Source organism: Fukomys damarensis, unplaced genomic scaffold, assembly GCF_012274545.1.
Source record: "Fukomys damarensis isolate Sample0158 unplaced genomic scaffold, DMR_v1.0_HiC HiC_scaffold_5, whole genome shotgun sequence".
Classification (NCBI taxonomy): domain Eukaryota; kingdom Metazoa; phylum Chordata; class Mammalia; order Rodentia; family Bathyergidae; genus Fukomys; species Fukomys damarensis.
The window spans coordinates 49846987-49864991 of record NW_022900917.1 but is presented as its reverse complement, the minus strand read 5'-3'; the positions used below and the strand labels follow the sequence as shown (position 1 = coordinate 49864991).

General features: G+C 35.6%; 1 protein-coding gene across 1 annotated transcript in view; it reads left to right on the top strand.

Annotated features, from left to right (window-relative positions):
- The window catches only part of Rab2a (RAB2A, member RAS oncogene family), a 71468-nt gene that overhangs the window by 37100 nt on the left and 16363 nt on the right, over positions 1-18005 (top strand). The window contains exon 6 of the mRNA XM_010640742.1: positions 4901-5012. Coding sequence (XP_010639044.1) covers positions 4901-5012 — 112 coding nt within the window. The remainder of the gene's footprint in view (positions 1-4900; positions 5013-18005) is intronic.

The following is an 18005-nucleotide window of genomic DNA, read 5'->3' as shown; positions in this document are numbered from 1 at the left end:
AGTCCCACATGTGTAAATACCGAATAGTTTCCCTGGTGTGAATATTCTGCAACAATGCATAAGATTCTAATAAGATTACTGACATTTAGAAATGGGAGGAAAGGAGCTAAAGATGTAGGGAAGGTGTGATACGTAGGGGAAGAACAAAAAGGGAAAAGAAAAAAATGTGAGAGAATGAAAAGATGAAAATAAAGTGTTTGTAGATGGGGAGGGGAGGAGGGGGTGAAGGGAGGGCAGAGGTAAGGGGAAAAAAATGAGAATCAAGACTTGCCATGTAAAGGTACATGATCCCAACAATAAATGTAACTGTACTGTATCCCTAAATGTACCAATAAACTCAAAAAAAAAAAAAAAAAAAAAGAAAAGAAAAGTAAATCCATGTGTACATATGGTCAATTAATTATTTGACATGCATGCTAATTCAATAGGATAAAATCATTTCATTATACAGTGCACAACAGTTGAAGAGCCATGTATAAAAAAATGAACCTCTACCTTTTAACTTAAATAAAAATCAATTCTGAGCAGTTCATAGACCTAAATGTAAGAGCTAAAACTTTAAAATAAAATTCAAAAGAAAACACAAACTAAGTGACCCTAGTTTGGTGAACATTTCTTTAATGAGACAAAAACCATAAAAAGAAAAAAATGAATAAGTTACACTTCAATAAAATTAAACTTTTGCTCCTTAAAAACTGCAAAAATGAAAAGTCAAGCTACAGGCTGGGAGAAAGTACAAAACACACCTCACACAGTAATTGTATCTAGAATATATGAAGATTTCTGAATAGTTCATTATTAATAAGACAACCCATTTATTAAAAAGGAGCAAAAGATTTGAACTGACAGGTCACTAAAGAAGATACATTGCTGGTGGGAATATAAAATGAATACAATCACTTTGGACAATAATTTGTTCATTTCTTTAGAAATGAAACACATTTATCATACTACCTAGCCATTTGATTCTTTAGATGTTAGCCTAACATAGATTTTCATTTTATTTCATACATAAAGAATTGGACAGGGGCCAGGGATTTAGCTCAGTGGTTCAGTGGCCTGCCTTGCAAGCACAAGGACCCAAGTTCAATCCCTGGTACCAAAAAAAAAAAAAAAAAAAACAGAATTGGACAGAAGGGCTGGGGATTTGGCTCAGTGGTCCCACTGCCTACCTCACAAGCACAAGGACCCAAGTTCAATCCCCAGTAATTTAAAAAAAAAAAGAAAAAGAAAGAAAGAATTGGACACAAATGTTTATAACAACTTTATTTTCAGTTACCCAAAACTAAAAACAACCCAAATGTCAATTAGCAGATGCATGGATAAATTTTAGTACAGCATTAGGTGGAATACAACTCAACTAATGGATTACAATAACAGAATGAATTAATCTCAGTTATGCTGAGTGAAAAAAAAAAGACAACATAAAATCTTAGAAAATTATAGACTAATCCCGAGTGATAGAAAACCAGGCCATGACCATAGTTGCATACAGTATAGGGACAGGAAGGATTAAGTTACAGTAGAGTTTAAGGAATCTTGAGGAACTGCTGTATTTGTCAAAACTCATCAAATTTTATATTTAATTGCAGTTTCACTTCTGTCAATTATACATCAGTAAAACTAGAGCAAATAGTAAAATAACAAAATAATATTATGCTGTTTAGATTTCATTTGATAGTGTTACTTTAGAAATTGATGTTTAATATTGAAATATTTACTTAAGTGATGCTTCCATTATAAAAAGCCAATTTTTGATTACTTCATTGTAACTAGAAGTATCTTGATATTCACTCGAGGTTTTTCTTAGGTATTCTTTCCTCATTTAAATCATCTCATATAACCACCTTTAAAGGTTAAACTTTTGGAGGGAAACTTTAGCCTATGTGATGAATATATTCATTCTGCCATTCAATATTCAAAATAATAGGACAATATTTGGAGATTTTTCATACTTTTATTGTGCCATTTTTTTTTTCCTTGTGCCTGAAACATGATGGGTGGCAATTAACAGGTCACTTTAAATTTGAATGCTAACCATGTAGAGCCTAAAATTCAAGTCTGTAAAGGAGAAGTAAAGTATAGTATATACACATAAATGTTTCTAATAATTGTAGAGAGTAACCCTTATAAGCAGAATTATAATGAATGGGAAAGAACAGAGAGAAGTAAATGAGATAATTATTATTGGATGAGGTAAACTGGGATAGACTTCAGAGCAGGGAATAAGCGGTTTTGAATCCAATACATTAAGTAGTAGAAAGCTAGTACAGGATTTGATACAAGCAAACCTAGTCAGGATGACTCTTTCTTACTGTGACATTTAAAATCGATTGCCAGCCGTGGTGGCACATGGCTGCAATCCGAGCACTTGGGAGGCTAAGGCAGGAGGATTGCTGTGAGTTCGAAACCAGCCTGGGCTACATAGTGAGTTCCAGGTCAGTCTCAACTACATAGTGAGACCCTGTCTCAAAAAACAAAACAAAATAAAATCCAGGGTACAAGAAACAGGAAGCAGAGTTTTAAAAGGCACAAATTTTTAAAATTAAGGATGTAAATATAAACACTAAACAAAAGGTAAGGTGTAAAATAAAAGAATGGTTTAGGAAAGAAGGGTATATAAGAGCTGGGCAAGGTGGTGCACGCCTGTAATCCCAGCACTCTGGAGGCTGAGACAGGAGGATAGAGGATTACTGTGAGTTCGAGACCAGCCTTGGCTACATAGGGAGTTCCAGGTCAGTCTCAACTACATAGTGAGATCCTGTCTCAAAAAAACAACAAAAAAAAAAAGAAAGGTATATAAGTAATGAAAGCAACTTTAATGGGATTCACAGAGTATAGCCAAAACCAGCAATTTGATTTTATGCCCTGAAAGCTGAGATGATTGTTTTTGGAAAGCAACCCTATACTAGGTTTATATTCAATTACAGTGATCAGATTTTTATTTGACCTACATTAAGAAATTCTACATCATGGGGCCAGGGATTTAGCTCAATGGTTCCACCGCTTGTCTTGAAAGCACAAGGTCCTGAGTTTGATCCCCAGTAACAAAAAAATTTTACATCATCACATCGTAAATAAATAGTATCTGTATTTACATATGTAACAGAAATTCCATGGATCAGTGGATGATACACTCTAATGCTTCCTATCCTATTTCTTTTTTAACAGATTTTTGACTGTGACCAACTAAAATGATTTTACAGAACAGAGTATTAACACAATTTGAAAAATACTACCCTAGAAAAGCATTGGCACCTGTAGCACAAAAAAATATAATAGTCATTATAATATTGTAATGAAAAATTATAAATAATCCTGCTCACTGGAGAAATAGATTATGTCGTATATTCAGTAAAATATAGTACAATGGTAAAAAAAATTTAAGAAACTAGATCTACATATATTGTATGAATAATATGAAAAACATGTTAACGGGTGGTACACACCAGTAATCCCAGCATTCAGGAGGCTGAGACAGTAGGATCACTGCAAGTTTGAGTCCAGCCTTGGAGTTCAAGACCAGCTTGCACTGTAGTGAGACACTGTCTCACAAAACAAAACAAAATTAGCAAGCTGTAGAACATTAGCTACATGTAAATTTTTTTAAGCATGTAAATAGAATACTGTTGGTGATTATTAAAATGAATGTAAATATAAAAACATAAATGATTTAGATACTGAATTCAAAGTGGAAGTTCATTTTTTGAGTAAGAGCAAAGGCAATGAGCTCCTCACAGGTACATGGGAGGCTACTTATTGATTCTGTTTCTTAAAAAGGAACTGATGGGCCGGGGATTTAGCTCAGCGGTTCGGTGGCCTGCCTTGCAAGAGCAAGGACCCGAGTTCAATCCCCAGCCAAAAAAAAAAAAAAAAAAAAAAAAAAAATGAAATCTGGCAAAATATGCTAAGGTTAAGTGGAAGTCCTTAGATATTATACCGTAAAGTAACATTGTGTAATAATAAAGTTTTCAAACTTGTACTATAATATACATGAAAAGAAACTGAAAGAATCTGCTACTTTTCCCTAATCCATTTCTAGTATAGTAAAAATGAGTAGCATACTTTAATCCAAAATTTCTGGCTTAAAACTTTTGTATGTCTACTCTCTCTCAATAGCTTTGCTATATGAAGACACTGAGAATTAAACGAACTGAGATGTGATCTGATTAGTGTTTATTTAGCACTTTGTATTTTACTAAACTATTTCCTATTTTGGGAGTTCAGTTACTGTGTGTGTGTGTGTGTGTGTGTGTCAGAGTGTTACTAAGTTGTCTAGCCAGGAATTGAACTTGCAATTTTCCATATGCTACTATACCAGGCTGTAATTTGTGTTTTAATCACATTCAGTCAGCCAACAGATGGGACTAGTGTCGTCCTACTCTTTCAAATTGTTATAGTCAGGCCAAAGTGGGGCACACACTTATTATCCCAGCGTTCTGGAAAGTTGAAGCAAGATGATAGAAAAACCCTGGGTTCAGTCCCTAGAATGGGGTGGGGGAATGTTTTAAGCAAAATCATCTTACCCTCTGTGTTCAAATGCGAGGATACTAGAGACTCCTCTGAGTTGCTGCTGATTTTGGAATCTTTACTGTATTGCTCATTCTTTGAAAGTAGAAAATGTATTTCAAGGGGCCAGGTATTTAGCTCAGCGGTTTGGTGGCCTGCCTTGCAAGCACAAGGACCCAAGTTCAATCCCTGGTACCAAAAAAAACAAACAAACAAAAACAAAAACGAAATGTATTTCAAACATTTTTGCCATTATGATGTTTGAATAATGCACTTAATTATGTGTTGAAAGATTGATCATCATGACTCTGAATCCCATGGTTTGATTTCTGCAAATGCTTCTATTTGTACATGTTGACTAGTAACATGACCCTTTCTCTCCCATATTTAGCGATTTGGAATCTAGAAGAGAAGTAAAAAAAGAAGAAGGTGAAGCTTTTGCACGAGAACATGGGCTTATCTTCATGGAAACTTCTGCTAAAACTGCTTCCAATGTAGAAGAGGTAAATAATAGGCCCTTTTGAATGTTCCTTACCTTTTCATTTAATAGAAATGTTGCCTATAACTTAACATTTATTCATTGGTGTTTATTTCATAAGTTACTAGTCTGTGATAGTGTTTGCATATCATAAATTAGAAAAATTTATTCCCTTTGAAGTACCTTTTAATGTTCATCTACCAGACTCCTAAATTATATTCAGAGTCTTCTCTTGAAGCCTATGTGCATTAGCACATGTACATATATTATTGCTATGTAACATACAAAGCATGGCAATTCTGCCTTTAATAAAGGAAGTGCACATCTCAATCACTCGCATTGTTTAACTTGAACTATTGGACATTTTTTGAACATGACGTGCTTTTATTCTGTATGTATTTGAATATAATGTTCACGCAGATGATTAGACAGTTAATCCTCTCTAAGATAAATAGAAAAGAGATGATTCATCAAAAGTAGAAATGAGGCTAACAAGTAGTTTCCTCAAAGCAGTGTTTAATTTCCACCTTCTAGTCAAGAATACCTTATAAAAGCAGCTGCAGAAAGGAGTTCTAGAATCAGAAATTTTTTAACAATTATTCATTTTTAATCTTAAATCATATTCAGAGATTTAAGTTTAATTTTTAGATTGCAGAACAATCGTCCAATTGAGTAATAGTCAAAAAATTTCTGATTCTGGGAAGATGGAGTAGACTGACTTTTCCTTATTTCTCCTGCTAAGTGCAACTAGAACCTGAATATTATGTATAAACCAAATACAAAAGAAAGCAGACATCTGTGGACCTTGGTATCTGAAGAATCACACAACATTAATTTCCCTTGGTTTTTATTTTTGCATCATATTCTAGAATGTGTGCTAGAGAAACTAACAAGCTAGAAAGACCAGAGAGCACAAAGAAAGAAAAGCCTGCTCTACCCAGACCAGGAAAGGGGCATCCTGATAAGATGGCACTTAAAATTCTACTAAATACAGGAATCACAGGAAAACTGAGGTGCCACATTCACCTAGGCTGCAAGGAGCTTTTCCTACCATCTCCTGCTCCCAGCATTAATGAAGTATGACCACCAATACCAGTTCCCTGTTACAGTCGTGTCAGCGAAAGCCAGTTAAAGCAGAGGTTTAAACATGATCCAGTAAACCCCTGGTTTTAATCCCCAGTGCTATAAAGTACAAAAATAAATAATCTTAAACTGTAGAGAAAACAGACTGAAAACAAGTGAATATAGGGACATGTGGTAATATACTATTATGCAATGTGTCATCAGTCTTAGAAAGAGAAAGCTTTGAAAAAATACTCCAAAGTATGTGCTGAAAACTTCCTAGATGTGGTTTTAACATAAACAAAAACAAAAACAAAAAAAAGGTGGCAAGAAGAAGGCACCTACCAATTCAAGTTGAGCCAACCCCAAACAGGATATACCCAAATAAATCTACGAAACAAACCTCTATATGGTCAAATTTCTGAAAAAGAAAGATTAAAAAAAAAACTTGAACAAGAAACAGCACCCTACCTATAGGAAAAAATAATAATAATAATAATAATAATTCATCAGCTATTTCATCCAAAACCTTGGAGGCCAGAAGGAACTGGCACAGCAATTTTCAAGAGCTGGAAGAAAAGAACTATCAGCCCAGAACCTTATACTCTGCAACAGATCTTTCCTTGTAGGAGCAATCACAGCATTATCAAATAAAGAAAAACGTATGAGAATTTGTCAATAGCAGATCTACCATATGAGAGTGGTTAAAGGAAATTAATGCATTCACACTGGCTTGAACTACCAGTGGTACATGCATGACTATTCCATTGGGAGGCTTGTGCCACTGATGGTAGAAGTGATACAATCATGCATGGAACAGTCATGCATGTAGCACTGGTGGTTCAAGCTACCAGGAAGCAAGACATGAATTACATCTATGTCATTAACATGTTAATGGAAATGAAGTGCTAAAAGAGAGAAATCTTGGAGCACTATATTAGAAAAATAAGTAAAATATAGACAAATTTTGATTCCTAATTGTATTTGGTGGTTAAAGCAAAAATTGTATTAATGTCTGATATGATTATAAATGTACATAGAAATACTATAAACTATAGAGGATGAAGGGATGTCAAGACTGGTCAAGTTTTTACACTTGGTTTGGTTTGTTAAAATGACAACAGTAGCAGTTGGGAATTTAGCTCAGTGGTTCTGCTGCCTGCCTTACAAGCGCAAGGTCCTCAGTTCAATCCCCAGTACCAAAATGAAAAATGACAACAGTAGCCAGATATGATAGCACATACCTGTAATCCCAGCATTCAGGAGGTTGAGGCAAGAGGATCACCCTGAGTTCAAGGCCAGCCTGAACTACATAGTAATCAATCAAATGCAATAGATTGTGATAAGATATATCTTGTGTGTATGTACATGTATGTGTATATACATGCAAAATATGTGGCGCTACCTACCACTTAAAAAACTGTGTAGAGACTGACTATAAGAAAACAGTAGGTAAGTCAATTAGGAATACTAACAAGTATTAATTCACCAGAAAACATGGGAAAGAAAACAAAGTAAATGGACAAATACAAGCTTTCATGTATCAGTAATTAATATAAATGATCTAATTACACCAATCAAAAGGCACATTGGCAGAGTATTAAATAAAGTGACTCAGCCATAAAGTGCGAGAAATTCATGTCAAATGTAACAGTACAGGCAGATTGGAAATAAAATGACAGGAAAAGATAATATCATAAAAATTAATCAAAAGCAGGACTGGCTATATAAATATCAAAGTATGCTTCAGAGAAAAAAGAAACAGTAGGTTCATAGTGATAAAAGAATCAGTTCATCAGGAAGATGTAACAGTCCTAAATCTTTATCTGCCACATACAGAGCTGTGACATATGTGAAACAAAAATTAATAGAATTGAAAGGAGAAATAGACAAGTCTAAAATTATGGAGACTTCATTAGTCATTAGTACCAAGACTGCATCAATAAAAATATCCGAAGATTTAAAATACTGAAAGTCATACAGAGTATATTCTCCAATCTTAGTGAAATTAAGCTAGAAACCAGCAACAGATAACTGGAAAAATCTATAAGCACTTGGAAATTAATACACTTCCAATCTGTGTCAAACAGGAAGTCTCAAAGAAAAACACTTTTTGAACTGAATGAAAATCAAAATACAACACATCAATTTAGGGGTCATAGTTAAAGCAGATGCATGAGAATGAATGTTATAGCATTAAATATCCACAATAGAAAGAGGAAAAGTCTGAAGTCAATAATCTTAATTCCTGCCCCAAGAACTCAACACAAAATAAAATGCAAAATAGAAAAATTAGAAGAAATCAATGTAATTAAAAACAAAAATCAGAGAAACAGAGCTGAGTTTTTAAAACATCAATAAAATTGACAGACTTCAGGCAAGACTGACAAAATACAGATTACCAGTATCAGTAACAAAACAAAGATCCCCTGTAGATCCTTCAGACAATAAGTGAATGTTATAAACGGCTCTACCTGCAGAAATATAGTAATTTAGGCGAATTTTATCTTTTCCTCCCAAACTACTACAACCCATCCAGTGTGAAAATTTAATTAGATTTTTTCCAGCCAATAAGACTAAATTTTCATAAGGAGGCCAGCCCAGCAGCTTCATTAAGGATGCAGTTTCCTTCCATCCTGTTCCACTCTGTTCAACCAACTGGTCTTTCGATTACAAGGTAGCCACAGTTACTGAGGTGTCCCCTGGTCATACAGTAACATCACGACACTTAAATGTGGGTTTGTGAACTCCAGAAAAGAGAAAATAAGCTAACCCAGACTTCTGACTTCCTAATGGAATTATCCAATCCTTGTGAAACAAAAGTAGATAAGAATTATTGAACACTTGAGTGTTTTTGCCAGATCTAGTTTTCTTTCTTTCTTTTTTTTTTTTTTTTTTTTTCTTCTTTCTCTCCCCCAGTCAGGGTCTCACTGAGTTGCCCCAGCTGGCCTTACTTGTGCTCCTCCTGCATCAACCTCCCAATTATGTGGGTTTACAGGCATGTGCTGCCATGCCTAGCCACATCCAGAATTTCTTGACTACATATCTTTCATTATGATTTATCTTACTAGGCAAAATGTAAGAGAGTTTGTTAGGAAAATCAATGGTAAATGAAAAGCTGCCTGGGTTAAGGTGTAGGAGAAAGGGTATAGAGTTTGCAGGCTCTCTCCAGGTTCATCGCCATTCAGGAACCTTAAAAGTGTTCAGCTACCTAGAAACCCTTGAGATAATTAATTTGAATTGCCCTGTAAACTGTTAAGGAATTCATAGTTTTAAAACTTCTCCAAATAAGAAATTTCTGGATCCAGAAAGTTTCACCCAAGAATTTTACCAGATGTTGAAGGAAGGAATAAATACCAATTCTCGACCATCTTTTCCAGAAAATACAAGATATATACCTATATATTTTATGAAACTAATATTGCCCCAGACTGAAACCAAAAATAGTACAAAAAGGAAACAAACAGACCAGTAGCCTGTATGGATACATAAAAATCTTCAGCAGCCAGATGTGGTGGTGCACACCTGTAATCCCAGCACTCGGGAGTCTGAGGCAGGAGGATTGCTGTGAGTTCGAGACCAGCCTGAGCTACATAATGAGTTCCAGGTTAATGTCAACTACATAGTGAGACCCTTTCTCAAAAAACAAAAAAAAAAAACAAGATCTTCAACAAAACCCCAGCAAATAGAATTTAATTGTAATATAGGTATGTATGTATGAATGTATGTATAAAATACATCATGGCTAAAATATGCAAAGCTTATATATTGCAAATATGGAAAGCTTCTTCAGTATTAAAAAATGAATCAGGATAAGCCAGATGTGGTGATGTGTACATGTAATCCCACTTAGGCTGAGGTAGAAGGAGGCTGAGTCAGGAGGATCACAATTGAAGGCTAAGCTGAGAAAATTTAGCAAGGTTCTGTCTTAGAATTTTTTTTTAAAGGGCTCAAATGGCCTATTCTGTTGTTTCAAAAATACTTCATTCATTTGCTCATCTGTTTCATTTATGATATTATTTTAGTTCATTGAAAAAGTTTTATTATCTGTTTCTTTGTATGAATCATTTTGGTCTGTCTCTTGTACTCTGAAAAACTGCTCTGGAGATAATGATACTATTGCTATTCTCTTGCTATTTTGCTATGAAATTTTGTTTTATTTTTTCATAAAATAAAACCTAAAAAGTAGGTGGTGTGGGAGAGCACTTGATAGCGTATGGAAGGCCATCGGTTCAGTCCTCAGTACTGCCCCCCCCAAATCAGTATAATACATACACCATTTTAATAGTGTAAAGAAAAAACAAATAATCATAGCAGTTGATGCATAAAAATTATACAATTTAACACCCATACATTTTTTTTAAACTCTGAGAAGAAAAGGAACTGAGGACTTCCTAAACTGCTTGAAGAACATGTACAAAAAGGACACAAAGATCCCAAATACAATAATAGTGGCTGACTTTAATAAAAAAATGTTTTTAATTACAGTTAAACTATGCCATACATCAAATGGGCTAACAGGTGTCTGTGGAGCATTCTATCCAACAACTACAGCATACACATTCTTTGCAGCAGCTCATGGAATGTTCTTATAGTTTAGGCCATAAAGCAAGCCTTAACAAATTCCAAATGGGAAAAAAAAAAACCTGAAATAATTTCTTGTGCCTTACCAGTCTGTAATGGAATAAAACTAGAAATCAATTAAAAAATAAAATCCAAAAACTCTAGAGATACATAAAGGGTGAACATTTACTTTTGAAAGATCAGTTGGGTCATTGAAGAAATCACAGAGGAAACTAAAAACTTCTGAGAATCAAATAAAATATAACATACTAGAATCTCTGTGATCAAGCAAAGTGGTAAGTTTATAGCTAGGATTGCCTACACCTAAAATCAGAGAGATCTCAAATAACTTAATCACACATCTTGAAGTCTTTCAAATCCAAATCCAACAGAAAGAAATAATAAAGATCAGAACTAAAATCGCACAGACACAGAAACACACAGACAGTCATCAAGAACAAACTTTTGTCTTCTGCAGGAAAATGGATCTGGAGATTATCATATTGAGCAAAATAAGTTCAGATTTCGACAAATACTGCATTTTCTCTTTAATATGAGGAATATAAAAAGTTGACATGAAAGGATGACTAAAAAAGATGAATAAAGTGGAGTAAGTGGAAATGTAGGGGAAGGTAAAGGATAAAAATATATGCATTGAAACCCAAAATTTTGTAAAATAGGCACTTAAAAGGAGTAAAAAGTTACCTAAAATAAAAGTTGTAGTAAACCTTTATATATCAATTTATGAAATATCTTTACAAGGTTGAGCATTTCAGTGAACACAGTATATTTCTTATTTAAATTTTTACTTTTTTCACCAGTGTTGTGAAGCTTCTAGCAAATGTCCTGTGTTATTTTTACATGTACATCTAATTATTCCATTTTATTTTTGTGTGCTTATAAATGGAATAGTATTTTTGAATTTTAGTATTGTTTTCATTGCTAGCGTCAGAAATATAAATAATTTTTAGATATTTATCTTGAATTCTGCAATCTTGTTGACCTGCCTTTTAAGTTATAGGGGGCGGTTTTATATCTCCTTATAGTGGTAGCCTGTGTGTGTGTGTGTGTGTGTGTGTGTGTGTGTGTGTGTGTGTGCAGCACCTTGATCTTCTAATTTTGTCTTGAAGTCTTCTTTGTCAGATATGAGTATAACTACTTCTACTTGCTTTTGAGTTCCATGTGCGTGCAATATTGTTTTCTGTCCTTTTGCCTTAAGTCTGTGTATTTCTTTCCTAGTGATACGTGTTTTTTGCAGACAACAAAAAGTTGGGTTTTGTTTTTTAATCCATTTGAATGTGTAATCTTTTTACATTCAGAGTTATAACAAAAAAGTCTGTACTAATCCCTGCCATTTTATTGTCTTTCTCACATTTGAATCTGTTCTTGTTTTGTTTCTTTTTTTTGAGACGGGGCCTTGCTATATAGTTCAGGCTGACCCTGAATTCACTGTGTAGCCCAGATTGGCTTTGAACTTGAGGCTATCCTCCTGCCTCAGCCTCCCAAGTGCTGGGATTAAAAGCCTGCACCACCACACCCAGCTGAGTCTGTTCTTAATAGCTTATTTACTGTTACTCTTCTGTGTGTAGGATTCCTTTAAGTGTCTTTTGCATTGCTGGCTTAGTGGTCTGCAGTTCTTTAGTTTATGCTTATTTTGAAAGATTCAATTTTAAAGACTGGTTTTTCTGGATATAGTAATCTAGGTTGGCAGTTATTTTCTTTCATTGCTTGAAATACATCATCCGATACCCTCCTGGCATTCAGGCTTTCTGCACTGAGGTCTGTGGTTATTCTGATGGGTTCACCTCTGTAAGTGACTTCGTGTTTCTTTCTTGGAATCTTCAGTATTCTTTCCTTGTTCTTCACCCTAGACATTTTAATTATAATCTGACATGGAGTTATTTGTGGTCATGCTTGCTTAGGATTCTAAATGCCTAATATATCTAGTTATCTGTATCTTTTCTAAGATTTAGAAAGTTTTCGTTTATTATTTCAACAAGTACATTTCTATGCCATTAATCTTTACCTTAAATGCCCTCTTCTACACCAAAAACATGTGGTTTGGTCTTTTAACAATACATATTCCTGAGTTCTTAGATGTTTTATTTCTAATTTAATGTGTGTGTGTGTTTTCCTGTAATGTAATGTACATAAAATAATTCCTCAACCTTATTTTAAATCCCTGAAATTCTGTGTACTGCTTGGTCCTGCCTATAGGTAAGTCTTTCCATTGAATTTGTGATATTTGACTTACTATACTTTTCATTTCCGGAATTTATTTGTTCTTCAGAGTCTCTCTCTGAATTGATCCTGCTCTGCAGTCAGGTATGTTATTTGCCTCAGATCTGTATTCACTCCAGTGGTTTTTAGTGTTTGTGCCCTTCTGTGCATCCCAAGCCACTGCTATCCCCCATTAGCTTTGCACCTTAGGGGCTTATGAGGTGGCCCACTTGATCCAGACCTCTTTGTGTACTTAGGGACATGGCACACATCTAAGCAGAGGTGTGTCCCTGATTACGTTGGTAGATGGGGAAGGCAAACAGACCGCTGAGCTCTGTGTTAGACAGAGACAATGAAGGGAGCCAAGCAATTTATAGTGCTCCATTTTATCATTTTCTGACCCAGCCACCTCAAAAAGCCACATATGACAGGCCTGGCTCTTTAACACAGAGTGCTGTGCTCCCAACTGCTGTGTCCTCCACAGCCTGAACCTCCAGCAGCTTAACTTCTTGGGAATTTTCAACTAGCCCTCTTTCCAGAACTGTCTCTTACAGCTGTCTCTTCTCAAGTCACTGCAACAGGGTTACCTCAGAAGCCCTAAAGTGGGGCTCTTCTATTATTTCTGATTCCTCAGTCTTAAAACAATAAACCCCTTCTCAAATTGGCTCTTGTTTATACCATTCCTGATTATGGTAGATGCAGTAGATTCCTTTTCCTATGGCTAACACTGCCAGTCTTGTTTATCACTGAAATGGCTATACATCTCCAGACTTACCTTGTGTTTTTCCCCCACAAACACCAGCTAGAGTTAATGTTCCAGGCTGCTTCATTCTTTTGTCTACATTTTTTTTGTTTCTCCATGATTTTTCACTGTCTTGCCAGCTCTTCTCTTTCTTCTTACTAAGTAGTTGCTTTCCAGGTGTCTCAATTCCAGATCTACAAGAGGACAACTTTAATATCATTCTTAATGAAACATAATTTCAGTATGTGTTCTATAGATGTTTTCAGTATTGTTGTAAAATACATGGAAGGGCAAAAAAGCTAGAATAGCTAAAACTTAAAAAAAAATAATAAAGTGAGATGAGTCACTCTTGTTTGATTTTAAATTTTCCATAGCTACAGTCATCAGTAGTTTGGGATGTCGATGTGCAAGGATGAATACATATATCAGTGGAACAGAATAAATAATCCAGAAACCCACTCACAAATATGCACAACTAATTTTTTTGTTTTGTTTTATTTTGTTTTTTGAGACAAGTTCTCACTATGTAGTTGAGACTGACCTGGAACTTACTATGTAGCCCAGGCTGGTCTTGAACTCACAGTGCTCCTCCTGCCTCAGCCTCCCGAGTGCTGGGATTACAGGCTTGCACTACCACACCCAGCTTATGAACAACTAATTTTTAACAAAGATGCAGAAGTAATTCAGTGACACAAGATTGACTTTTTAACAAATGGTACTCAAGCAATTAAAAATCTACAGGCAGCAAGAAATGAAATTCAACCTAAATTGCCCACCTGATATAAAAAGTCAGAATGGATCATGTAATTAAGTATAAAACATTAAGCTATTTTTCTTTTTGAGAAAATAAATACCAGTAAAAGTCTTTGGAACTTGTACCTAGGTTTCCTGTTATGAAAGAGTGATGATTGATAAAAGGAAAAATTAAAAAGTTGACCTTCAATAACTTTTACTCCATGAAAGAGTTCTGTATAGCTTAAAAAATCAGTCTACTAAATGAGACTTAGACACTACCTACCTAACAAAGGACTAACACCTAGAATATAAAATCTCAAAACTTAATAGAAAAAAATAATAAACAATCCAGTTAGAAAATGAGCAAAAGAGCCTGGGTGACATTTCATCAGAGAGGCTATACAAATGGAAAATAAGCACTTAAAAAGATACTCAGCATCATGAGCTGTTAAGGAGATATGAATTAAAACCTCAAGATATCACTGCACACCTATCAGAAGAGGCAAATTTTAAAATATTGGCAACACCAAATGTTAGGATGTCGAGAAATTCAAATATTGCTGGTAGGAATATAGAATGATACAGCCACTCTGGAAAACCATTTTGCATTGTCTTTAAACACTATGCAACTATGAGTGTCTTTTGAGGTGTGATTAAAAATTCAATGAATGCCAGGTGTGGTGGCGCACGCCTGTAATGCCTGTAATCCCAGCACTGGGAGGCTGAGGCAGGAGGATCGCTGTGAGTTTGATACCAACCTGGGCTACACAGTGAGTTCCAGGGCAGTCTGAACTCTTAGTGAGACCCTGTCTCAAAAAACCAAAAAAAAAATCTTCAGTGAATGCCACTGCCAGGTGCTATCCAGTGTATGTAAAGGTATAACACTATAACAGCTGATAACATACCATGTATTCCTCTCTCAAATTTTGCTTATTTGTAACTTCATGGTAACATTTAGAGTGTAGGAGAAAGTACAAGCACTACTTTTTTCTTAAACTCAGAATACCTCATATGGTTATTTTTAATTGTCTTTTAAAGCAGTGCTTCTCACATATTAATGTGCATAACAGATCACCTAAGAATCCTATTAAAATACAGGTTCTGCTTAAGTAAGTCTGTAGTGTGACCTGTAAGTCTGCGTTTGTAACCAGCCCTCTACTACTGTTGATCCATGATCTCTCTCCAAAGAGCTGTAGTGAGCTGTGTTACCTAACAGAAAAATCTGGCTAAGGACTCTTCTTCCAGTCTCTCTAACACTTTATTGCTCCAACCTCGTGTTCCTTGTCCCTTCTTTCTCTCTTCATTTTTAGTGCCCAGTTTACAATCAAGTTTTGACTGTTTTTAAAAAGCCTGTCATTCCAGTCCTCCTGGATTTCAGCTCCCATTGAAAGTTATCTCCACTTCCTCATTATTTCTCTACACCTCAGTTCATAGTTTGACTTCCTCCACCAAGTCAAAGGTCACCCAAGATCTTCTGATTCCACACCTAACAAGTGCTTTTCTGTTTTTACCTTAAACAGTGTCCAAGATACTTGATACTTAAGACTGTTGTGCTTTGTTTTTGTTTGTTTGTTTGTTTGTTTGTTTTGGTACTGGGGATCTAACTCAGGACCTCACACTTGCCAGGCAGCTGGTGCACCACTGAGCTACACCCCAGGCCCTTGACTGTTCTTTTAAAGACAATTTCCTCAGCTCTCTCATTTCTCTTTGTCCCTCTAGACTTCTCCAGACTCCTTTACTGGTTCTTTTTTCTAAATTGAGTTGCCATCTAAATCCACGACTTCAGATATCCTTCAGCTCCACACTAACAACCGCTGCCTAGACAGCTCTGCATGAGTATTTTTTTTTAAGACCCCTTCCAATCAAACACCTCTACACTGAAATGACAGTACTTTACTACTCTTGTGTAGTGATCTTTCATATTTATCCCTTCACATTAATTTATTTAGTTTAATACATATCAATTTTTACCAGTTGCCTTATTTCTTCTGTTAAATATCTCTTCAAATTGCCCTCTGTCATAATTGCCTCCTAATTGGACTTTCTCGCACCATTTTTCAGTCCTTTGTTATCTATGAGATTTTTCTAAAAATGAAAATTAAATGTTACTGTCCAGTATTATTAAAAACACACGTGGTTCCCCACAGTTTCAGCATCTGTCTCTTTAGAGTGGCAGATAAAGCTCTCTGATTGCCAACTCCTCCATTGTGACCTTTATATTAAATTGAGAGTTGATCACCTGTGTTTATTCCCTTCCTTGCACAGTGTTCTCACTTGAAATGCCTTTCGTGATCCTTGCAGGACTGGGTCAGGTCTGATATCTTCCGGAGTGCCTTCCCTGACACTCTCCCCATGTGCCCTCTCCACCACTGGCCACTGCACACATATCCACACAGTCTGATTTGACAAAATCTGTACTCATCCCTGTGTCATCCTAGGAATGAACTCGTGTGTTTTTCATGTCAGCCCACCATAGGGACAGAGTTCTGTTAAGACACAGTCTTTTCACCTCTGCATTCCCAATCCTTAATACAGTAGCTCACCCACGTATTAGCTAACAAGTTTGGGTGATTAAGTATTTGCCTCAACCCTGCTTCTCTTCCTTCAATTTTTCCTTATGTTATACTTTGTTACATGTAGGTGAAAAATCTGTCTTGAATCTTATCTTTACCCTCAGTATTCTTTTTTTTTTTTAAGCAAAACATTTATTGGTACATTTTAGATAAACATAATAACAGCATTCACCATAGGGAATTTGTATGTGTACATGATGCTTCCTTTTTTCCATCCTCATTCTTCAGCACCTCTTCCCCTTATTTACAAAAGTTTTGTCTCTATTTTTTCCTTTTACTCTTTTCTTTTTCTTGTCCCTTCTCCCTCCCATTCATGTCTCGCCTCTCCCTTGTTCCCCTTTTCCCATCCAAGTATTAACCAGGCCCAACCCTGCTTAGCTTCCAAAATCAGGCATGCTGAGTGACATGACCATAGACTTGTTCCACTTCTCATTTGAACATTTTCTTCCCATTTCCTAGTATCATTTTTGGTCCTCATTTCCACTTTTGGTTTCTCACACCAGAGAAACAATGTGGCATTTAAATGTGTATCCAGTTTATTTCACTTAAGAGTATAGTCTCAAGGTTCATACATTTAGATAGAATTGTCTCATCCGGATCCCTTTTAGTGTTTCATTGGATTTTTAAAAAACCACATCTTCATTTGTCTGTCGGTTGATGGGCATTTGGGCTCTTTCCAAGATTTAGCTATTACAAACTGTGCCACTATAAATGTGGGTGTGCATATATCGGTGAGGTATGATGCTTTTAATTCTTTCAGAAAGATACTAAGAAAGGGAATAGCTGGGTTGAATGGAACCTCTAGTTTTCATTTTTTGAGAAATCTCCACACTCATTTCCATGGAGGGTGCAGCAGTCTACACTCCCACCAACGGGGTTCCTTTTTCCCCACAGCCCCACCAGCATTTGTTACTGGCCAATTTCTTGATAATAGCCATTCTTTGTGGAGTGAGATGGAGCTGAGAGTTGTTTTAATTTGCAACACTCAAATGACCAGTGATGTTGAACATTTTTTCATAAATTTATTTGCCATTTGTATTTCATCTGAGAAGTGCCCATTCATTTGAGATGTCCATTTTCCATTCTGTCTTTAAATAGGGGGTTTCTTTTTTTTTTTTTTTAG